This window comes from Trichosurus vulpecula, chromosome 6 (genome assembly GCF_011100635.1).
Source record: "Trichosurus vulpecula isolate mTriVul1 chromosome 6, mTriVul1.pri, whole genome shotgun sequence".
Taxonomy (NCBI): domain Eukaryota; kingdom Metazoa; phylum Chordata; class Mammalia; order Diprotodontia; family Phalangeridae; genus Trichosurus; species Trichosurus vulpecula.
Window position 1 is genome coordinate 30852903 of NC_050578.1, and position 25416 is coordinate 30878318.

General features: G+C 37.3%; 1 protein-coding gene across 5 annotated transcripts in view; it reads right to left on the minus strand.

Annotated features, from left to right (window-relative positions):
* SORBS2 (sorbin and SH3 domain containing 2) overlaps nucleotides 1-25416 on the minus strand; it is a 288776-nt gene that overhangs the window by 8155 nt on the left and 255205 nt on the right. For 4 of the 5 annotated variants that reach the window (XM_036764815.1, XM_036764816.1, XM_036764814.1 and 1 more), the window contains 2 exons: nucleotides 24185-24388; nucleotides 2496-2545 (listed from right to left, as the gene is read on the minus strand). In XM_036764815.1, the coding sequence (XP_036620710.1) occupies nucleotides 2496-2545; nucleotides 24185-24388 (254 nt within the window). Of the gene's footprint in view, nucleotides 1-2495; nucleotides 2546-18070; nucleotides 18257-19382; nucleotides 20175-24184; nucleotides 24389-25416 lie in introns of all 5 variants that reach the window. The other variant, XM_036764812.1, reaches the window with a different exon arrangement.

Consider the following 25416-nt stretch of genomic DNA (forward strand, 5'->3'; position numbering starts at 1 on the left):
AGGGCTGTTACATTATTATCAAAGACCAGTTTGCAGGTGCAAACTTTGACTTGGGCACAGGATGATGTCTGTGTGTGTTTACTGTGATTGTCCTGCCTTCATTTCTTTCATTATCTGCGGCTATGAGAAAAGAATAAATGCATCTTCCCAGGAGCTTCCTACTCCAATTAATGTTTAAACTGAGTCACTTTAGAAGGGATGCATTCTCTGTGTCAAGAGTTCAGGGCTGCTCTGTAGACATATTGAAGGAAACAGGAATGAGTGGTGGTGGAAAGCAGGATGCCTTAAAAGGACATTTTTTTTCTTTTAGTGGAAAATTGCCCTTGTTCCAAGAAAAGGCAAAATTGAATTATTCTTGAACCTTTTAAGACTCAGAATCTAGCTTTTCACAAGACTTGTTAGGGGTCTAAATGAAGCCAAGCTTCTCCACCCTTATTTCATGGAATGCAACTGGGTGGTATTTTTTTTCTAACAAGGAGTGTTTTAATTAGGTCCCAAATGCCATTTCCTAAATACATAAATACTCATCTGTGGGCTCTGTAATTCCATAAATACAGAATGCTAAATGATCACCAAGAGTATGGCTTTTAGGTAAGCGGTCAGAAAATCAATTAAATTTTGTATCCACAGAAAACAATGTCTAATATTCCTTACTACTTAAAAGTGGCTACCAGTAAAGTATGGGAAATAGGCTAAAACATTACAAATTTATTATTTTCAGTAAGGAGACCTGTTGAAATTATTTGCAAATAGCCCAACAGGAACTTATAAATGAAAATTAGAAAATGTTCTTAGATAATTTCCAAATTCAGCAAAAATTACATTCATCACCTTCATTTGCAAGGGCTTATGTATTTTCCTACCAAGTTTTTCCTCTAACTAGCCTCTGGGGCTATGGGATTCTAAGCTGAGGCTATGGGGTTCTAAGCTGAGAGAGAAGGTTTGCTAGGCTACGGACTCTAGTTAGGGGTGAGGTCTAGGAAAGGGGTGAGTAGGGAACCCTAAAGCCAAATCAGAGAGAGGCAACATGGTACACTGGAAAGAGCATTGACCTCGACTTGGTATCACAGGATCCTATCTCTGCTACTTGGCACTCATGTGACTCTGGGCAAATCACTTAATCTCTCTGGACCTTGGATCCTCATCTATTAAATGAGGATGTTGGATCAGGTCAGCTTGAAGGTCCCTTTTAGTTCTAGATGAATGATCTCATAATTCATAAAAATGGCTTAATCAGTTGGTACTCCCTGGAGGCAGGGAGGCTGTGGCTCAAGAACAGAAGGTCAGAGGCTTGAGACTTACTGAGGATATTATAGCTGATGCTACAGAGGAAGGGTTAGCATCTTAACTAATAATTCCACAGTATTCCACAATAATAATTGAATGAAAGGGGGTTAATGTGTCTTTGATGCTCCCTCCTACAGGAAGCCTTTCTTGATTCTCTGAGTTGTTTGTGTCCTTTTGTTCCAGAGAATTATTTATTTTTTTATTTATTTGTGTACATGTATTTCTCCCTTCTCCTCTCTGCCCCTGCCAGTGCAATGTGAGTTCTCCTTGAGTATAGAGATTGTTATTCATTTTCTTTGTAGGCCTGGGCCTTAAAGGAACAGTGCCTTGCAAACAGGAGGTGTTTAATTAATGCTTGTTGAATGAAGAAAAAAAAGCAGGAAGTGGAAATAAGGTGGGAAGACTCTTAGTGAGACTCTCTGGCAACTACAGGTTCATCAGTCATTGCCTTATAAAGGTAATTGGCATAGATCACCTGTTCATCTATTGTTCTTGAAGATGACATCATATGGGTGATGTCTTGACTTGAAAGTAGATTGGATTTAAGTGAGGCAGAACTGTGCAAAGTCACCAACCTTACTCTTTCCTCCAGGGCCATCAGAGTCTAGTGGCAAGACAAATGTCAAGACAACTGCTATGGCCTCCAGGATGGATCACTATGATGGATGTGAAGGGGAGCGTTTCTGGGGCTAAGGAAGTAAATGTGCTTGAGTAACAGTCATCTACGAAAGGCTGCCATTTGGAAAGGGCCCTTCTGGAAATATGCATTAGAATTGTGTCACCAAGTTCTGTCGATGGGTTTTTCTCACTCACCTCTTCTCCCGGTAACCACATAGTAAATACAGGTGAGATGCCTGCATTACAGTGAAATATAGACTCACTAGGATCTATATCGCCCATATTGAGGAAGGAAAACCAAGTCATAAACCCTAAGAAGAAGTCTAGTTCAGTCATAAAGCAAAGAGAAGGAACTTCTTCTTCTAGGCATGACTTCCTGACCATCCATAACATAAAAGGTATGGGATATTGTCTTTATCAGGTAAAATAGAATCAATTTAGGCCGCTTATTTGAACTGTTTCACTTGAAGAAATTCACCATTTTCCTTCTGGCCACACAGATTTTGTATTTGAGCTCCCCAGGCTGCTCCTCCCTTCTTTTGTTACGGTTAGGGTTATTCTTGAATTTAGAAGAGAAGAAAGATACTTACGGTTCCCCCCCACCTTGTATGTTTTCATGAGTAAACCCAGGGCGCTGTGGCTGTAATGAAATGATTTTCAATGTAAAAAGAAAAGTATCGTACTGTTACTAAGTAAAAGTTTGGATAATGGCATGGTATTTTTTCTCGACATTTAATATTTCCTGTTGTAAAAAACCAAGAGGAAAGAAAAAGCAAACAATAGGACTGTTGCAGGATTAAGAATTGGAATATTTTGAAGGGAATTGTCAAAATTAAACCCAAACAATCCATGTCCAAAATACTTGGAACACGTCTACAGTCTAGACTCTTCACATTTTAAAGAAAGATCACAGTTTAGTCCCATTGATTTTTCAAAGGCCAGGAATATTGCAAAGACGCAGACACCGTACCACTTGAATGGGACAGGATGGACGACAGCATACATTCTTATCCTCCCGTATATTCTCAAACAAGCAAAAAATAAATCACATTTAATTCTGACAGCAAAGGAGCCACATTCATTCATTGTTTTTCCTGCACGAACAACATTCTCATGTACGGTACACATGAAAATATCAACTGGGCAGGCACCCCATGCTACATGTGGATTAACACTGTCCCTTCTCAAGGTGAGGAGAACACCATGCAGATTTGAAAGGGAAAACAGACGACTTTAAATAGACTGGAACAAACAAGATCCAGGTAACATGTAACATTTTACCTTATTAGAGAAATACTGGTAGATATTTCCAGTGCACTGAACCCTCAAAAGAGTTTCCTTTCTTTTTAAACTAAGCATCAAGACCAGTATCTGTAATAGATACTTATAATATTGGAAATGATAAGCCTTAGCATCCTAAATCACTACATAATTGCTTCATAGTACTTTTTAATCAGTAGGTAACCTGTATGTTAATTTGTAATCACTGAATGATCCAAATACAACTTCTAGGAAAAATACTGCATTACAATCATTCATAACACATTTTATATTCACCCTAATGCTGCATGAAACAGGTACATAGTAAACATAAAATATTCTCCAAGTATGAATGGTAGCTTACTGAATACTGATCTTTCATGACCACTGAACTGTAGTAATTAGCTAAATGAACGTAAACATCAAGAAAGATATAGCTGGATTTCTAAGACAGAGTAGATGACTGATAGGCTGTTCAGATCTTTCCCTGAAAGTCTTCATCATCCATTGGTCTAATTTGATTTAGGGCACAGAATGTATAAAAGTAGGTAGGTATCTTGGTGGCAAAGTAGTTAAGAGTACTGGACTAGGAGTAAGGAACACCCAAGTCCAAATCGTGCCTCAAACACTTACTAACTATATGACCCTGGGCAAGTCATGTAACCTCTCTCTTGTCCCAGTTTCTTCAACTATAAAATGGGGATAATTATAGTACTTACCTCCCAGGGTTGTTATGAAGATAAAATGTGATACTATGTATAGTACATTTTGCAAATCTTTTAAAGCATTTTATAAATGATAGCTATCATTAAAAACATGGGGAAAGAATGAACTATGGTGGTTTCTTCTAGCTCAATGATGAAATGACTTCACAATGCCTTTTCTATATAACATGTGAATAATAAAGCTCTTCTATTCTGAGAAGTTTTTATTGAAATCACATGATGTATAGAAAAGCCCCTGAAAGGTACTGAGCTAAATATTGTCCTGGGTAAAAGAACACAAGTCTCAGCCCTGAATGGGATCAGTTGTGGAGAATGCCTCTTTTAAGGCAACTGAGCAGTGCCCCCACATTAGTAGGACTTAAAGTTTTGAACCTCAAATAGTATAAATGCCTTAGATGGTCTGATTACTGGAATTTTTATTTTACTTTATTTTTTTTGCTCTACCGTCTGCCTATGAGGCAAACCACAAAGGAGCTGTTACAGGACCTGGGGAATGGAACAGAAGAGTTCAATGCACAAATCACCTATCTTAAAGGCAGAAAATTAAAGATATGACTTACCGTTATCCCCCATTTTGCTACTACAAACCAATGTTATGCTATCAATATCACATAATGATTAATGAATGCTGTGAAAAATATGATTATCATCTTTAAGGTCAAATTATTCTGACTAACAACTACCAGCATGTATTGAAACACAAGTTCTAGGTCCTTAATCTGATTTAATAGAGTAAATTCAATATGTTTTCTTTTGCCTCAATTATACACAAACATAACACTGTAATACATACATGTATATGTACAAGTCATTGATTGACTGATTTCTATTTAAAAATTATATACAACATACATCTTCTTTTTAGAACTAAAGTACCTGACCACCCACAAAATTTCACTTGATAAAAAATATAATGTTCGCCACAATGTACAATTTCCAAATTGAATATGAAGGAAACTATCTTATTTTTAGTTTGTCCCCTTAATTTCTAGTTCAAATGAAACTAAAGTCATAAGATCAAATTGCCAACCAACAGAAAGCAATCCAGTGGAGTAGGGAGTAGGAAGGGGGAGAGGAATAATTTTTCATAATTTCCACTTTATAGCTATACTATAATTACTAATCACTATAATTCTACTACTTTAATTCCTCATTTAATTCTTTCAATTTATCTCATTTAGAGGCTCAGGTTTATTGTCTCTCCCTTTTGGTTATAAGATCACTATTTGTTTTCCAGTACACAAAAACCGATTCCTTTCTGTGATAAGCATGTGTGCTCCCTGTATTCTACAGGCTTCCTTGATGTTTAAGCCTGGGCTTTATGTCTTTTCCTTTTCATTTAAAACAACAACAATAAACTTTTAATCTTTCCATGCTGCCTAAGGAATCCTTTTCTTCTACTATTTTCTGTGTGCTATGGGATTCATTTGCCTATATACGTCAGAATTATTGCAATCTTTGATGAAAGTATCTTTGAACATCTTTCAAAGGAGAATCTATGTCTTTTACTTCCAATTACCCACTGGCCATCTCTCCACTTAGTTGTCCAGACAGCATTTCAAACTAAAATTGTCCCAAACTGAAATCATCATTCTCTCCCATTACCCTTCCCCACCAAGTTGCTCCTGCCCTAACTTCTCCATTTAAAAAAATATATATTCTTTTCCCAGTTATACAGGCTCAAAACTTAGTCATTGCCACTCATAAGTTCTGGATAAATCATATTCTGGGGTTCCAAAGCAATCTGTAGACATGACAACTGAACTGCTGTGAGGAATCTCTGAAAATGCACAGTGCAACATGGGCTAGAGGCAGGTAAATGTCCTAATTTTTTTTTTAAAAAAAGGAAGAATGTGGAGTGTTCAAACTATAGGTTGGAAGGCTTGACTATGATTCTTGGGCAATTCTAGAAGATTTTGTTAAAGAGATAGCTTGTGAGCAGTTAGAAAGGGAAACGGTGCTTATTGAGTGCCAAAATGGATCTATTAAGAATGTTACATCATACTAAACACACGAGCTTGTTTGACAGGTTTATGAGACTAGGTAAGTGGAAAATTAGATGCCATGTACTAGTAGCTTGGCAAAATGCCTGATGAAATTTCTTATGTTATCCTTGTAGATAAAATGGAGGGATGTGGACATAAGAGTACACTTTGACAGATTTGGTTTTAGACCCAGTACACAGAAACAAACAGATGTCATCCTGGAGAAAGATCTAATGAAGTACCTCCAGGCTTTGTCTTTGGTACTGTTCTATTCAATGTTATTATTAGTGATGTGGATGAAGATGTGTGTGGAATGTTTATTAGAGCTGTGCATGGAAGTGGGAGAGGTAGCTGATTCATTGGGTGGAAGGATCCCACAAAGAGCTCAGTACGAGGGGATGCAGGGCTGCATGTATTAGGATCATATTTAAAGGCAATATATGGCAAATCCTTCCTTTAATTATAAAACAGGGGGTGGCACAAGTACAATTTAGAGGGAGATGTGGCTAGACAAGAGTTCATGTGGAAAGAATCTGGAGATTTTAGCAGACTGCAAGTTCCTCGTGAATCATCAGTGGGATTTGGTAGCCCAAAAGGCTAATGAAATTTTAGTATGTATTAACAGAGGTATAGTGTCTAGATCAAGAAAGGGGTCGTGCTAATGTATTTACCTTGGTCAGAGACATCTGGAATATGTTTATGTCCAGGCACCACATTACAAGCCAAAGAAAAGTACCAAGAATGGTGTAGGGATGCAAAGAGATGCCATACTTGTTTAAAGAACTTGGAATGTTTAACCTGTGGAAAAGAATGCCTTGTAAAATCTTGACTACTGACAAAATATCTGACAAAATTTCTTACATTTGGAAGAGGGATTAGATTTGTTTGGCCCTAAAAGTCAGAACTAGGAAATTCTAGGGTGGGGGAAGAAGTGAGTTTTCACCTCAGTACAATTTTTGAACAATCAGATAACAAAAAAGCAGAACGGTAGAGGATGTTGGTTCATATTCCAGTTGTCTGGTCCCTGGTGAGAGGATTGCATCACATGACTTCTAAGGTCCCTTCCAGTTCTAAATAGTTCCCCATCAATGGAGATCTTGAGTTGGAGGCACTATGACCACTTGTTGGAGGTATTGCTTCAGCTATAGACGAGAATACCTTTCCTCAGAAGTCCCTTCCAATCATGAGGTTCTATGACTTTTGCTCCTTCCATATTCCCCATAGCCAATCAACAACCAAGTTCTGTTGCTTCTTCCTCTGAGAAACCCATCCATCACATCCTTTCTACTTCCACTATAAACACTGTACTTCCCTTCCTCATTTTGTCTAATCCTTCTGTTTGCTCAGAAATCTTCAACGTCTGACTATGATCTACCAAACAACTCTGCTTGTCCTGATATTCAGGGCCATCCATAACCTGCCTTAATCCTACCTTTCTGGCCTTATTTGCTTCACATACCCAACATCCCAAGAAACTGAGCTAGGGGCTATTTCCTTTTCTCGTCCTGCTTTCTCTTACCTCTGAATCCTTGTTTTCATGCCGCCATCTTGGCTCCACCTCCCTTACCTCTGAATCCTTGCTTTTCTTCTCTCTCATGCCTTGAATTGAGACCTCCCTTGACCCCCTTCCCCCATTCTTTATCTATTTAAGTCCCTCCCTTACTTAAAGGCCTAGCTCAGGTGTCACCCTTTTCACAAAATTTCCCCTAATACCCTTAAGGTGGAAGCTATCCTTCCCTCTTCAAATTTCCCATAACCCTATCTAGACCAGTCCTTTCTTCTTTATCACTTTCTGTCTTCTAGTTACTCATGCACATGACTCATCCCTCCTATTAAATTGTAAGGGCCTTGAGGGTGAGGACTCTATCATATTTAATTTTTATGTCCTTATTTCATTTAGGACCTAGCATATTCCCTTGCACACTATAGATGCCCCATGACTAAATATCTGTTGAGTTCAATCAGATTGAGAGACATTAAAAAACAGATTCTGGCCAAGTTGTCCACTTTGGGGGGCAGGAAGGGGACTCTGAACTGAAGGTTTCATTGCTCTAAGTAACTGCTGCAGAGTAGATTCCCTTTCCCAAAGGAGACCGATACCTGCTCTGCAACTTACAATGTTGGTGTTGCCCAGGACCCCGAGGGGCTCGGTTGCTTTTCCAGAGTCACTCTGTCAGCACGGGGCCAAGACTTGAAATCAGGTTTGCCAACTACTAGGTCAGCCTTCTGTGCAGGACACCAAGGTGGCTGACTAAGCTTATATTTACTAAGATGAATGGTCACTCTTTAGTCTTTATTCGAATAACTAAGAAACTTGCCTTAATGGAAGATGCCTAGTCATAATCAGTTTGTCTCATTCTCTTCCTTCATTATTAAGGACTACGAACAATTACTTAAGAGGCAGCCTTACATAGTGCATAGGGATCTGGTGTTGGGGTCAGACACATCTGTTAAATGAATGGATTGGAATAGCACTACACCATGTGAATGGATGAAATGGATGGTTTTAGTGGAAATTAGGAAGACTTCTATGAAGTGATAAAGTGAGAAGTGAGCAGAACTAGGAGAGAAAGTTAGACTGTGACAACATTATAAGGAAAAACAACTTTGAGAGACTAAAACTTTGATTAATGTAATGATAACCATGATTCCAGAGGACTGCAGCATGCTACCTGCTGCCCTGGGTGTTGTTGTTCGGGTGTGTCTGACTTTTCATGACCCTGTGGACCATACTGTCCGTAGGCTTCTCTTGGCAAAGATACTGGAGTGCTTTGCCATTTCCTTTCCTACTGGATTAAGACAGAGGTTAAATGATTTGCCCAGTAATTATCTGAGGCCACATTTGAACTCAGGTCTTCCTGACACCAGGCCTGGCATTTTTCCACTGCAATACCTAGTTGCCTCACAGGTAATGGACTTAAATAGAAAAAACGAGACATTGCCAATGTGGGAATTTATGTCGCTTTAACATGCATTTTTGTTATGAGGGTTTTCCTTTTTGTATTTGTTCACTGGGGGTGGGTTAGGAAGGAAAGAATACAGTCTCGCTTGGTAAAGGGGGTTTCCATACTAGAAGCTCCATGTGCTGATGAAATCAGAGATCCTTCATGTATTTCAAGGCATTGGATTTGATGATCTTTAAAATCCTTTCCAAGAATATAATTTTATGAATACAAAAAAAAAACTAAAATAGGCTTTATGCTTAAAGATTATCTGTAATATATTACCCTAATAATGCACTTATTTTCAGAATGTTTTAATTATTTATTAGTGGGATATTGTAAAAATTAATTAAATATTAAAGTAATATAAATCATAACAAGAACATATAAAATTAATTTCTCCCATGCCTGGAATGGTTTCCTATCTACCCTAACCACTGCTTCCTCTTCATCTGCTAGAAAAAATTCAATTATTATAATGAAAATAATGATATTTTCAGACACAGCGACTCTTGAGGACTGTCTACCAAGTCAAAGAGAAATGGTGACAGGTACCTGTGAAATCAGAGGTTGTTGAAGTGTGTTCTTAGTTCCATTTTACAAATTGGTTCATTAATACTGACTCCTTGACAAAGGAGCCAGTGTGGGTTCAGTAGAAAGAATATAAGATCTAGGTTCCTGGGTTCAAATCCTACCCTTGTCTCTTTGTGATGCGACAAGTCACCCTCAATGTTCCTGGGCCTTAGTTGTCTCATTGTAAAATGAAGAGCTTAGGCCACATGCTGTATGAGCTCTAGTTCTCTGATTCTATGAACACAGAACAACATGTAAGTTCAAAGTCTGCTTCAGACACTAACTGTGTGATCATCCCAGGCAAGTCAATTAACCTGTCTGCCTCAGTTTCTTCATCTGTAACATAGGGATCAGCCCTTCTATCTCAGTATTGTTGTGATGATTAAATGAGATATTTGTAAAGCACTTTGTGAACATTAAAATACCATATAAATGCTAACTGTAATTATTATTACATAAGGTGCAGAGAAGTTGCTGACTTGTATTAGGGACAAGGAATTTCCTCAGTCAATGAAAGGACAGATCTGGTCTCTATCTCATGATTATTGCTGGGGTCACGATCATTCACCGAAGTGCATCCATGGTGTCTTAACTTTACCGCCATCTAACGGCCATCAGGGGCAGCAACGTGACTGAGGAGTGTTTTTGGGAACCTCCCAGCCGACCAAGTCGGAATGGGAACAGGACGTTTTCGATTAGATATTTTAAGGAGCAGACTGTTTGGCAGATTAGATGGCTATCTCTTTTCCTGCCCTCTGCTCTCCCTTCTTTCCTATTTTAACTGTTTGCAGAGGCATTTCTATTAGTCATAACCTCTTAGCTATTTTGTGGTTAAAAATACAACAATATACATTTGTGACATTTAGCCCGGAGATCATATGTACTCTGAGGCTAAGAAGATGAACTTTAGGTTAACACCTTGAAATTTCTGTGCTATACTTTTCCTTTTTCCTTACTGGTCAAAATGAAAACTCAAGTGACCTATAATTTTATAGGTACAAAGTGTCTTTGAGACTTCCAAAGGTCGTTACATTCATTAAAATAATCATTTTTTTTAAAAAACTGCGTTAAATTGTGTTGTTTTTTTTTTAAACAGATGGAGAGGAGGCACTTGTTAGGAGAGGAATCCATTCTAGATGTAGGTCACGATAATTTTATGCTTCCTTGTTATGGTTTATATTAACATCTTTATTATTTTATATTTAGTTGATTCTCACAATAGCCCATTAATAAATGGCATTCTGGAAACCAATGTATATTTATAGTCCAACATAATTTCGCTTAAAATTTTTCTTTCCCTTCTGTCTTTGTAACCAGCTGTTATCATTGAGACTGGCTTTAAATGCATATGAACTTTCAAAGCCAGATAAGATAACCAGTGTTTGAAGGAAGCCTAGGCATGAAATCACTGTTTTAAAAATAAAATAGACTCTACCCCATCTAGAGAGGTTAGGTACAGTCTGTCAAAAATTACTTAGCACAGCATGTCTCTAAGCTTTTCCACAGTATTAAGTGATTCTAAACTTTAAGGTGTGGCACTTACTTTATAGATCTGGTATTAAAAACTTTAAAATAGCCTCTGAGAAGGTTTAAAGGTTTCAGGGGACAGCTAGGTGGCCCAGTGGATAGAGCACCAGGCCTGGAGTCAGGAAGACCTGAGTTCAAATCTAGTCTCAGACACTAGCTGTGTGACCCTGGGCAAGTCACTTAACCCTGCTTGCCTCATTTTCTTCATCTGTCAAATGAGCTGGAGAAGGAAATAGCAAACAAACCACTCCAGTATCTTTGCCAAGAAAACCCTAAATGGAGTCCTGAAGAGTTGGACATGAATGAAACAACAGAACAATAACAAAAAATTCAGAAAAAAATTCTTTTTCACCGAATGGCAGCTTTTGTACAATCCTATTATGTTTAAATGAAATTGTCCCAGTGATCACAGTCTTCCTAGGTTTGCTTACTTTTCTTGTAAAACTAAAAATAATATGACTTGGTATAAAACCTATTAAGGAAAATTGGTCTGAGCGTCCAACTGGATTGAGTGTCAGACATAACACACAGCTTTAACCTACTCTGGAACAATCTGGAAAAACGGAAATTTAATGGTGACTGGATAATCCAATATCTGAGAACCTAAAGTCTTACCGGGCCCTAGAACAAGGTAGCATTTGTCTGACAGCTCTTGCCAATCATAAGGGGACACTTTTGTGTAAGGAATTCTTTATTTCTGAGTACCACCTTTTGCCAGGGTAGGAAAAAGGGACTGTAGGGTTGAGTGAGTATTTCTTTAGCACAGACGATTTAATGGTAAATGGAATGAAGCTGTCACAAAACGCTAAAAGTAAAATCATATAAACAAATACGTATCAAAATGGAACAAAACCAGAGGATGGAACTTTACCAAAGATCTTTACGATTCCGAATTGTTGTTTTCCTTTGTTCTTGAAGAGGACCATGACATCAGGGAAGTGATGCCATGACATGCAAGTGAATTGTATTTAAGTGAGGGAGGGCTGAATTGAGGGGGTGGGGAAATAGATGCCTACGTAGAACATTTAATTGGAAACTTGCTGTGACTGAGATTAGGGCAATGGTTTAAGAATAAAACTTGTGACCCTATGGTGGTGATGGGAACACAAAGCCAGTGGAAATTTACAACCCATCCCCCTTGGCTGTATAATCCTGTTTTAGATGAATATTTAGATCTACTCATTTAAAAAAATACAGTACACTAATGAACAGAATATCTAATGAAGAATAATTTGCACTTTCGTTTAAATAAAGGTTATTTTGTAGGGAAACACTGAGAGGACAGATAGCTCCTAGAAACACTGTTCCATAAGGAAGGCACGTTGTCAAGAGAACAGAGCTCAGCTTACTATAGTGACAAAATATTTTGAGAAGACGATGATGCATTAGAAAAAAAAATTCCAACAAATGGAGTATCAGCCAAAGAAAACATGCAGAAAATGAGATGCAGTATATGAATTAAGAAAGTTCTGGTACATGTTTTGCTTTTTGGTCTTGGAAATCAGTGTCTTAGAGAACACACAACAAACAAAGCATTGAACGGATATAGAAAATGATACTCTTGGTGCTTATTTCATTACTAATATGGTGTAGATTCGTGGCAAGAGTGCTGGATTGGGAGTTTTAAATCCCAGCTCTTCCCCTTACTACCTACATGACCTTGGGCAAATCTTTGTGTAATGCTGAGGCTGAGTTTTCTTAGAGTGTGGTAGAAGACCATCTCTCCTTTGAGCTCTAAAATCTTATGTTAAACTCTGTTTTTATTTAGTTAAATAGCCAATGGGAGAAGATTTGAATACTACCAAGTACACTCAAAAATACCTTAGTGGAACATGCCTTAAAAAAAAATTAACATATATGTAAGCACAACTGAACTTTTTTTGACCTATAAATATCTTCATTTTGATTTAATAAATAACATTTATAAAAAAACAAAATAAATAACATTTATTTAGTGTTTTATATATGTTATTTCACATGTTAAGAAATGAGATAGTTGTTAAGTGCCTGGTAGGTGCTTAGTAAATGCTGATTTCCTTCGTTCATGTGATCCTAACAATGACCCTGTGAGATAGGTGGTGTGGTTATCCCCATTTTGCAGATAAGCAAAGGAAGACCCAGTAATTTGCCCAGGGTCACACAGCTGGTAAGTTTCTGAGGTTGGATTTGAATTCAGGTATTCCTAACTCCAACACTCTAGCTGGTCAATGGACAGGACTGAAACACTAAAACCATGAAGATGGGGAAAGGTTGTCTCACACCTGGGGTGTGCAGGACCCTACCCTGTGTGAATTGCTGTGACCTCTGACAGGTGGGCTGCAGGATCTCCTAGACATCACTGGGCTACGAGGAGGCTTAGCCATTACAAATATCTCTCTTTTTAAATCAGCCTGAAAAAACCACAAAGAGGGTGGTCAGTTCCCTTCACATGCACATACAACAGACATGCTAAAAAGCTTTGAAAAAAAAAAGCACAGCAGCACCCCTCTCCCACAGGGTAAGAGGTCCCAGTGCCTAGGCTACTGCTTCCTTAGCAAAAGCCACCCTTCTGGTATTACGGGGTAGTTAAAGCATATTCCAGGAAAAATTCACAGCAGAAAATTTGCATACATAAGCTGTTTGCTGGGAAGGGCAGAAAGCTGAGAACACACAGAAGGAATTTTGTCCCTAGCAAATGCATTAAACTTGAGTATACTCATCTGCTGACTAATTCCCTCTGTGCATGTTTGAATACAGAGGTGAGAGGGAAATACACTTCCCTTGATATATAGGTTCATCCTGAATGCCAAATGTCTGTTGGATGTAAAACTCTCTCAACAGAGGAAAATAACTTTCTTCTGGGGAAAACGATAAAAATACAGTGAAGTGCTCAAGACTGCTATAATTTAATTTGGAACTGTTTTGATAACATCTTCATAATGTCAGGAACGCCCCTCCACAGGGTCCCAGATTTTTCCATTGACCCATTTGGAACAAGCCATCATGGAAGCCTTTCTAGTAGTTTATTTGAGATAAGTGCCAATATTTTGGAAATTTTTTTGAAAATATTCTGGAAGAAAACTGCCAAAGAAAGATCTCTGGATTCGGAAAACTTGGGTTCCAGTCTAGCTTGTACCAAGTGCTCGTTGTGGGACTAGCTGTGGTAAATCACTTTTCCTCCTCTGGGCCTGAGTTTCCTTTCAGTAAAATTGGGGACTGAACCAGATCAGTGGAGTCAAACTCAAGTAGAAACCATAGTAAGGATCCCTGCAGGCCAAATATTCACTTAGAATACCACATATTAACATTATCTATGTTCCACTGTATTTTAAAATTTATTTTAACTATTTCCCAATTACATTTTAATCTGGTTTGGGTAAAACTCAGGAGTGCTGCCTGGCCTATGATTTCTAAAGCCTCTTTCAGTTCTAACATTACAGAATATCATAATCGCTGGCCAACGCCTTTGATTGATTTGGAGGGGGCGGGGTTTGAACCATGCTCTCTAGGGGCATTAGGAAAGGCTAGATTCATCCTTCCTCCTTAATGACCAAGTTACCTGACTCTCTTTGTGGCAGAGATGGAGGATAATGGGTGAGGAACAGACTGATGTGTTGGTTAGTCCTGAATAATGGGTTTGCTTTTTTTTTTTCTTCCCTTCAATCTTTGCTAGAAGGGATGGCTCACTCCATAGGAGAGGGGAAGTATCATATCTTGAAATGAAGATGATTTAGAAAGAAAAGATGGCAATACAAATATTAAAAAAAAAGAAAATAGAGTTAATGTGTGTTAAAAAGTTTAAACATGCATCTCTCTTCAGTGGACCAGAACACTGCTTCAACCCAGGGATGCTCGAATAGAAAGTAATGTCTAGAGACTGAAGAAAGAAGGCTGGGGCTGGAATACAATGGGCATATAATTAAATATTAGGAACTTGGGCACTATCCCATCTCCAAGTGCCAGGCCCATTATCAGGGTAAAATACCTCCTGCATGCAGTAGCAACCATATTAGCAGGGGGGATTTTACCTCTGGGGACCCTGTGGTTTGGGATTATACTGGGAACAGATGTCTCTCCTGTATAAATATTGTCTTGATAACCAACTAACTGCTGTAAGATGTGTCCACAGCCATTGTTTATTATGCAGGGTCCCAAAAGTCTTGGTGCAGTTTTAAGCTATCGACCACACTAAGAATTTTGGGACACCCTGTATTAAGCAGTGTTAATTACAAAGTTTATTTGGGAATTTCAAGGATCTAGATTGTGAAAGACAGTAGAGATTTTGGAATGGGATGAATACAAGACTGTAGTCTCACTGTTCCTAGGTTCTATTCATGGAGCCATACTTTAGGGAGACTTCCTTATAATGTTCTATAGTGAGGGAACTTGTCATCCAATTCTCTCCAAATGTTTTTTAAATTTTTTTTTTGTTTTTGTTGTTCACTCAATTTTCAGCCACGTCTGACTCTTTTGTGATCCATTTGGGGTTCTCTTGGTAAAGATTCTGGAGTAATTTGCTATTTCCTTCTCCAGCTCACTTTACAGATGAGGAAACTGAGGCAAACAGGGCTAAGCGACTTGCCCAGGGTCACACAGCTAATAAACATCTGAGACTGGATTTGAACTCATGAAGATGAGTCTTCCTGATTCGAAGCCTAGTGCCTTCTACCTGCTGTGCCCCAATGAGGTCTAAGATCCACGTTCATCTACAGCAAGATGCTAGTACGAGTCAACTGCAAGTAGTGTAAATCTCTTTTGCTCAGCTTTAGGAGATGATAGTATCATGGGTGTTGGGGCTCAGTTTCCCTATCTTTACGAAGAGGATGTTGGGCAAGATGGCCTCTGCGGTCTGTGCCAGCTTTAAATCTTAGTGATTCAAGTGATTCAATGCCTTCATTTTGCAGAGAAGGAAAAAGAAACACATAGAGGTATAAAGAGACCAACCTAACAGGGAACAGAGAGCTGGCTTTATTAAGGGAAAGAGTACCTTGGAGGAGGATGTTTAAGACTGCAGATTTTATCCCCTGCGCTACACATTTAAATGTATATTTCAGCACTTTGTACTTCAGAAAATGCTCATTTTGCTATGGAATGCTTTTATTTAAATAGGAGAAGCATAATGTACTTGTTGATAATATGGGAATTACGTGACTTTATAAACCCAGAACAGGAGGGGACCCAGAGGGAAGCCAGCTGTTCTCTGCATAGGATTGAATCCATTTTCCATCAGGGTTTTCCCTTAATAGTCTAATATTTAGCACATTCTCTCCTCTGAGTTAGAGAACTGCATCTAATTGCATAATTTCCTAACCATTTTTAAACAGAGACGAAAAAGGAACCCGGGACGTAAGAAAAGCCAGTGAAAAGAGTCAAAAAAATTAACCTAAAAATGAAATTAAGAAAGAAAAATGTAAAAAAAAATTGTGTCCATGTGTATTATAGTAAATCCTATTACTCTAAGATTGTTACTTTCCCTCTGTCAAGTGGCAAAAATAGATGGATTTCACCTTCTATGACTCTAATTAATTTATTGGGGTGTGTGGATGTATGTTGTGAATAGATTGCCTAAAGGACATTTGAGAAACTTTGTATGATCTCAGTCACTAGACTTGGATTGCACCTTGCACTTTTCGATGTTTACTCATTATTCTTAATTCCAAAATATGAACATGGAGACCTTAGTTATTTTTTTACAGTTAATACATTTTTTTTTTTACCTCATCCCCAAGACAGGGAAATGGCTATTCTTCAGGAATCAACTGAGCTTTCTTAACAAAACTATTTTTGCATGTGATATGTTGCCTTTTAAATTAAAATTTTAATCACCCCCCTGTGCCAAGATGAGACATTAATTTACTTTAATTATATATATTAAAGGGGAACTATATACCAGATACTTGGCAATGGATACTCTGCTCTCTGCCCCATAGGTCATTTATTCTTTCTGTTTCTCCTATTCCTTTCAAGGCAACATGGGCCAGTGGGAGAGAGGCCTGCATTTGGAGTCAGGGGACATGGATTGGAACTATAGTTCCACTATTTACTATTTGTGTGACTGTGACCTTGGGCCTATCACAACTTTTGAAAGCCTCAGTTTCCTCAAATGTAAAATGTGTGAGTTGAACTAGAAATCTTGTCTCAGACACTTAGATGCTAGGTATGTAAACCAATCTACTTAATCTCTCTCAGTTTCAGTTTATTCATCAATAAAATGGAGATAATATCATTATTATCAATTATTATAATTATGTTATTATATATATCAATATAATTAGTATATTATTTTATAATATAATTATAATAATTATTAATAACATTTAATATTAGCATCACCCAGGGTTGTTAAGGAGATCAAATGAGATAATGTATGTAAAATGCTTTGCAAACCTTTTAAAGGTTTGCTATATAAATAAGTCAATAATAAAGTAACAAATAATAAGTAATAATAAGGTAAATAAATAAGATGCTATATAAATTATTGCTGTTAGCACTAAGTTTCTTCAATTTGTCAAAAGTTTATTAAGCACCTACTTAATACCTAATTAACACCTACTTAACTTAAGCCAACCATCCCTTTACCTGGTAAGGAGAATAGGGCTTGCTTAGTACTTACCCATTCCAAAAGTTCTGGTGCCCTTAGGCCCTAGTGATCCTACTGATATGTGGGAAATAGCATGGGTTCGTAAGAAAGTGGCATGAAATTATAAACCTCAAGATTCAAACTGATAGCCCTGAAATGAGAAGTTTCTTGCACTAGTGTTCAACCTTTTTCTCCAGTGGTCACTTTGTTCTCTTAAAGTTTAGGGATTTATTTCAATCTTAGAGGGGCAGCTCTGCCACTATATGTTTCAAAACTTTAGATAGGACCTTAAGATTTAGAGGCCATCATTCCAAATGACTTATTTTAGAGATGAAGGAACTGAGGTCCAGAGAAGTTAAATGACTTGTCCAAGGTCACATAGACAATAAATGTTACTTCCACAATTAGGATCCTGATCCTCAGATTCAAAGCCAGGGCTCCTGACATGACATTGCAGATGCCATGCTAATTTGGTTAAATGTTAGCAATTAATTTTTCCATAAAGTTTAGATTAATCTACAAAGTATATGTAATGTTCCACATGCACTGGAAGGCATGCAATAATATATCACACCCAACAGCAGATGCAGTTACCTTTAACTTGGGTGACATTGTCTCCTGTCGGTAGGAAAATTTGGTAAGGAGAGGAGGTGAATGGGTCTGGGCAGAACCAGGGAGTGTAGAGAGACAGTCAGAGAAGGTAGAATGAAATGGAGGGCTAGTGGAAAGGCAGCGAAGGGAAGTTGTAATCCTTTCATCTTCTGGAGAAAATGACTCTGGCTTAAATATTTTAAAAAGACAAGAAGTCAACATGCTATTCAGTTGTTATTGTTCATGCTTGGTGTTCACCCTTAATTCTAATACCCTAATAATGAAGCATTGATGTGTGGGTATGTTAGTATTACAATTCCCAATGGCTCATTTTACTTTTTCTGTGGCCTGGGGGCCAGAAAAAATCAAAGCCACCTAAGCTCTAATTTTATGTCAGTTTTCTAGAAAGCCTTTGAGAATAGGTCTAACTTAAAAGTCTGGAAAAGTTGGCAACATGAACGATTACTGTAATATGGTTAAGTCTGAATGAATACAGAAGGAGCTAGTTAAGTTTAGAAATAAACATATAGGTCCCCTTCTAGGTCTTAAGGTCTATGCATCGAGGTGTCTCTCCTGGGGAGCTTCTCTCTAGATTCATAGATTATTAAAACAGGAAGGGAGAACATCTAGCCCAACCATTTTGACTCTCGTGATTTCCATTTTTCTCATGTTCACATTTGACCTTGTTTTATAGTTAGCTGTATATGTGTCCCACCTCCCCTCAATAGAACATAAGGTCCTTAAAGTTAGGGACTGTCTTTTCACCTTAATCCTCATTACAGCCACCTCTCAGACTACCTAATTTCCCCCAGAGCTCATCTCGGACACCACCACATACACGATTCCTTTCCTGGTTCTCCAAGCAGCTAATGTCTCCACATCACCTAATTTCCCTGCATTATCTCATGTGGACACGTTGTGCCCTTCCTTCTATATACGAACAGAATCACTGAATGCAAAGGGCATCTTTCTGGGAGGCCTTTAATCATGACCCAGTGGCAGTCAGAATTAGAAGGCAATCGGGATCATCCTTGGAAGATGATGGGTAAATTAGCTTTCTGGATATACAGAGAAAAACAAATAGACTAACGGCTGAAGAATGTCCTATATTTTTGCCATCTTATCTAAATGCTCTGACCTACAAAAAGCCCTTCTCTCCCTTAGGGTAAAACTTTTCAGGTAAATAAAGGTTCTTGCCCATTTTGATGTCTAGTGCCAAGTGAATGCTTAATAAGTATTAAATACTAATTATTACCAAATGGAATTGTCCAACTGTAATGGTTAGTTCTTTATTTAATAAGCTAAATTAAAATACCTCTTTAGTGGTACTGGCTGCACTCCAATCTTCCTTAGATATCTTAGGGTCATTTATAATTGCCACTGGAGATGTTAAGCAATCATGTTTCATCTCCTCATCTTCCTCCTCTATGTATAGCCTTGGTGCCTCCTCAGTAACATCAGCTTCATACTGAAAGAAATCTGACTCTTGGAATTTTGGCTTCCTTCCATGGATGATTGACATTAATTCATCACAAGGATCCTCTTCTTTTTCTTCAATGACAGGGAGTGTTTGGGACAAGGTACCCACATTATGCTGGACAGAAATGGCAACCTTATCACCCAGGACTTCAGGTACCTTTCCAATATTTGAAAAGTTGCTTTTTTCTTTGTTAGTGGGAAAACTTTTCATCTCTTTCCAATCTGCACATATTTTTTCAGTTGGTTTTGTGTAATCCTGAATTACCACTGCATCATGGAACTGAGAGGCTAGAGGTGAGATGGTACCAGAAGAAGAAAGAAGTGGCAGAGAGGATGGCATTTCAGTGGGATCGTGTTTCCTGGTAATGGAAGGGTTAGCCCTAACTTGAGCAGGGCTATTCCCTAGGATTCCTGGATCAGATTGTCCAGTTGGTAAGGTTAAAGCCTCAAGCTTTTCTAATTCATCCAAGAAGTTGTCAGGAAAAGGAGGTGGAGTTGGGGTCAGAGGGCTCGAGGGTAGAAAGCCCGTAGTCAGTGATAACCATTCATTGGTGGTTCCTTCTACAGCCCCTTTATCAGAATGTGGGCAAGGTGACGTGAAAGGAGGACAGGATGCACTGTAAGCCAACTTTACACATGAACAAAAGTATAGGAGGAAAAAGAGAAAGAAGAAAGGATAATGTACCACAACATGGATAGACAGAGAGAGAGCAAGATGTAGAAGGAGTGTAGTGCTGTACCAAAAAAAATCCCTGTATCAGGTTTTGGATTAGAAGGAAGATATTTCAGTGAGAGCAAATGCATGGAATCATTAGCATATGAATCAGAAAAGTTATTTGAAAAGTGAAATTCTATCAGCCTTGGATAGGATCACAAATGTCAAAGGCCAGATAGATGTGAATCAGAGTTCACGAAGAAAGCTAAAATATTACCTCTTCAGAGTCCTATTTACTGTTTGGTCTCTTCTGAGTTAGTACAATGAAAAAAAAAATCTGAAATAACGTCTTCAAACCACGGCTAGACTTGTTGAATAAAATAAAAGGTGAATGCTTTCCTGTAATTTATTAAGCATATGTTTCACCTCTCAGTGTCAATTTGCTTTAACTCCTTACTTTTCACCTTAGGATTTTAAAGTGACTTATAATTATTTACATACTTGAAAATGTTTATGAAGCAGCTGTGAATTAAAGGATTTTAAATGAAAAAGGTTTCAAATGCACAGAGAAATGTAGCTGGGATTGAAGTGAGCCCAGAATAGTTAGGCCTCATCTCAAAAAAAAAAAGCATTCACATATTAGCAAGATTCTCTTCTTAGGGAGAACTCAAAAGACTTCTTTATAGAGACATACTCTTATGTAGTGTGCTTCACACCAAAGAAAATTTAGGTTTGCATTTCAACCACGTTATGTATAAATTTTTGCTATATTTCATAACAGCACAAATTATCGAGTAACTTTTTTATAATGGTAATGGAAAAGAAAAAAAGTGCTTTTTTTTAAACCTGCAAATGATCTTAACTAAGGATAAAGAACGTCTTTTTACTGTACCTCAAGTTTCTAAAAATAAAACACTTTACAGAAGGGACTTCATTGTATACTTTCTGGTTCATAATTTAGTATCATATTTTATTCACTGTAGGTGGATGGCTCTTCTCTAAGCTTCTGGAACCTTGGAAGAATTGTATTCTCTGAGAGGAGAGGTGCCTTAATCTACATTCATTTGACTATACTTTATTTTACTCCAAATATTAACAGCATAGTCTAGCCTAGGATGATCACTAAAGTCCTTTGATGCCTCCTTATGCATAGATATGATCTTGGTTTCTTGAAGGATATTTCAGATCATTGAACCTCTGGTAGGTTCTCCTACACTGGAAAGAATATGAGTACAGGCCGAGTACAAACCTAGCTAAGTCTGAATGGTTTGCCACCCATGGGATGGTCAATAAATGATGTATTTTTTTTAAATTCACCAACTCATGAAAATTCAAACAGGTATATCTTCAGACTATAGTTATGAATATTTTAAAATTTTTGAACATGATCTATTCCTAACAGTAGCTATTAAAAGAATCTCCAAATTCCTAATCATATAAACTTTAAAATCTAGTCTAAGGAAATAACTATGAAATTTGATTTTTAAAGCCTTAGAACAATTCAATGCAAAAAAACAATTTAAGGAAAATTATAACATAGAAAATCATAGCACCTCACAGTGGGAAGAGACTTCACAGTCATCCAGTCTAATCCATACCTGAGCAAATATCACCTCCACACATCCTTGCCTAATGGTTATTCAGTCTCTAATCAAAGACCTTCAGTAAAGGGGAATCCATTGCCTTCTCATGCAGCCAAGTCTGCTTCTGGATAACTAAACATTAGGAATTTTCCCCCTATATCAAGCCATAATTAGCTTATTGGCAACTTCTACCTATTATTTGTGTTTTACTCACTAGGGCCAAGAAAAATAGATCTAATCCCTCTTTCATATGACATTCCTTCAACTAAATTTGAAGGCTGTTATTATGTCCCTCTAAGTCTTCTCTTCTTCAGGCTAAATACCCTCAGTTCCTTCATTTAATTCTCTTCTTGGTTTTATGGTTCCTCCCCATTTTGGTCTCTCCTTTGTCTGATTTTGCTGCTGTTAACTATTGTAAGGCAGTAAATGTTAATGGAAGCTGTACACAGAGATGTTTTTTTCCTCCCCTTAAAAACAGACTTAGTAATATGAAACTAACTCCCTTAGCAGACACACCTATTTCCTACCACTGAAAGACTGACCTTTTAAGTGAAAGAGTATTCCTTTTCTCTTTCTTTCATAGTTAGGGGCTACTGTACTTGGAAAGAGAAAGTCCTTTAATAGCTTTTGGGAGTAGATTACAGAAACTAAAATTTAACTAAGTTCTTAAACTCCATCAACCATAATGTAATTATCATATCAAAACATAGGAAAGCTTTTCTTGTCACTGAAGCCCAGTTATAGGTACACGTTAGAATAGATTCTCTCTAAGCCCCTCCTTCCTGTACTCCAGGGTACTGATTCTCTTAGGATAATGACTCCATTGTCCATGGATCCTGTCATAAAGATGTTGTTTTTACGATGTTTATATCCTTATTAATTTAATCATGCTAAATTTCACACCCACACCATTTACTGAATCTTAATCCTGATAGAAAAAGGAAAGGTTAATTATTTACCAAAAAACACAGCCACCACCAACCAACCTAAGAAATACTTAAGAGTGCCTTGGATTCAGTTCTTTGAGAATGTTAAGTTATACACATGGAGGGGAAAAATTGGTAGCAATTCCTGTGCTACTTAATGCAGTGCGTGGTGCATTGCACTTGCTTTTTTTGTTGTTGCTCAGTCATTTCAGACTTTTCATGACCCCATTTGGAGTTTTCTTGGCAAAGATACTACAGTGGTTTGCCATAGTTGTTGCTTAATAAATGTTTATTGACTGACAAAAATAAAAAATGGGAACATGGAGTCATTTGACTCCTCACAGGGTTCCCCCGCACCCCAATTTATCTCCCATCCTATTCTTCCAGATTAATCTTCCAGACTAATTTTCTATATGTGCAGATATCGTCATGCCACTCTACTGATTCCTACTCTTTCCTGCTAAATAAAAACAAGACCCTCAACCTGGCATTCAAATTTGGCACCAGTATACCTATGCTATCACTTCCTGCTATGTACAGGAAGCTCCAGCCAAAATGAGCTACTCCCTTTCCCCCATTCACACACACTACTTTTCTGGTTCTCTGTTGTTCTCTGTGCATGAAATGTCTTTGTTTGGAATGCCTACCCATCCTTTAAAATCCAGCTCAACTCTTTCATGGAGACTTCCTTGATTTCTCCCTCAAGGAGAAAGGCTCTTCCCTTCCCCCACACCTGTTTGAACCTCATATATTATTTTGGATATTAAAGTTATTTGTGTTTATCCCATTTGCCCCTGCTCCCTGAGGGGAGAAATGACTGTACCTTACAGCACCTTGTTCTCTGAGCTCATTACAGACTTGGTAACTCTAGAACTGCATTGAATATGTTGAACATAAACACCAATTAACAAAATAAGTTCTTTATGACTAAAGAGCAAAATGTAGCAGCACGAAAATAAAATTCTAATGAGTAAAGCCAGGAAATAGGTCTCCTATCCTACTTCCATCATGGGTAACGAAGATAAGTTGGTGTCTCTAGATCTGGATCACAGTTTTCATCAAAAAAAATGAGCAAACTGGGTTTCTACAGACCTAAGAACATCTCCATTCAAATACATGAGTTAACAAGTACAAACAGGACTCTGATGGTTCATTTACTATGCCTCTCTCTATGTGTTCACAACAACCTTTACAATTCAGTCTAGTAACCATATTCTTTTTGATAAGCCATTTCTTGGTCACCAGACTGGTGTCTATGGAGAATGCTTTGGAGAACAAAAGAAAATCTGTATTAATATCCAAGGTATATGTAAACGCTTACTTTATAAGGATACTTAGTATTATAATATAATATTCAGATTGCTATTATGCATATGAATAATTGATCTGGACCCATGTGTTTAAGTTACTAGTCTTTCCCCATGTGAAAATGATCTATTTAAGACTGTAGTATCATCATGTTATCTCTTCTTACCTTATTTGAACTTAAGCTGTGTATCCTGTCGCTAGAATAGCTGTGGGGTATTGGAGGGTCGGGATAATCATCAGCACCTTTTGTGACATTCTTTTTGATGACTTCTACATAGGAAACAGGGAAGATGCCTTGTCTGTTGGTTCCTGGTATTTTACCTTCATACCAATTTTGATCGACTCTTTTAAGAAGAATGACTCTATCTCCCTGTAATTAAAATGTACAAAATGCATAACAAGAAAAACTATATTATTGGCTATATTATAAAGCAGTAATTATTAAAACTATTTGTGTACTAAGTAAGAAAAAAATAGACAAGTAGGTCAGTGGAATAGAATGAATAAACACTGAATAATCAAGATTAAAAATAAATACTCCTAGCAACTTAGTGTTGGATAAACACAAGAGCTCAGATTACTAAATGAGACTCTTTATTCTATAGGAACTTCTGAGAAATCTGGAAAATGGTTCAGACCAGCATCTTATGACCTTATGGCACAATTAGTTTCAATTGGTTAAAAATTGAAACTTAAAAAGTCATATCATAAAAATAACAGGAGAAAGGGTATATCTTTACAATTATAGACCAAAAAAATTTTATAGCTAGATAAGGAAAAAAAGACAAAATAGAAATAGTTATTATGCAAAATTTTAAAGATATTTTGCATAAATGAAGTGGCTACTGCTAACATCAGAAGACATATCTATATAATATACATATATATGAAATCTTTGCATCACATAACCCTGATAAATCAAAGTCTGACCTCCAAAATCTGAAAGGAATTGATACAAATATGCATATATATGTATATAAATGCATGTATGCATAGAGTCAATATATGTGCAGTGAGGACAATTTCCAAAAAATGCTACCCATCAATGACTTCTAAAGTGATTTAAATAAGTAATAATCAGAAAAGTGCAAATTAAAACACCAAAACTAGCAAAGATGCAAAATAAGAAAACTCACTGTTAGAAGGGGATGATAAAAAGCTGGGAATTAAATCTGTTCAACAAGTAGAGAAAGGTTGCATAAAGTACAGTGTATCAATGTAGTGGAATATTGTTTTGTTGTAAAGGGTGATGAATATAAAAACTTCAGAGAAATATGAGAAAATTTATGTGAAGTGATTATAGAATCAGGAAAATGGGTCCAAAGGAATAAATTACACAGTGAGTGCAAAATGTAAATAAATTCACTTCTATTGAATTGTTGCACTTTTAATGGATTT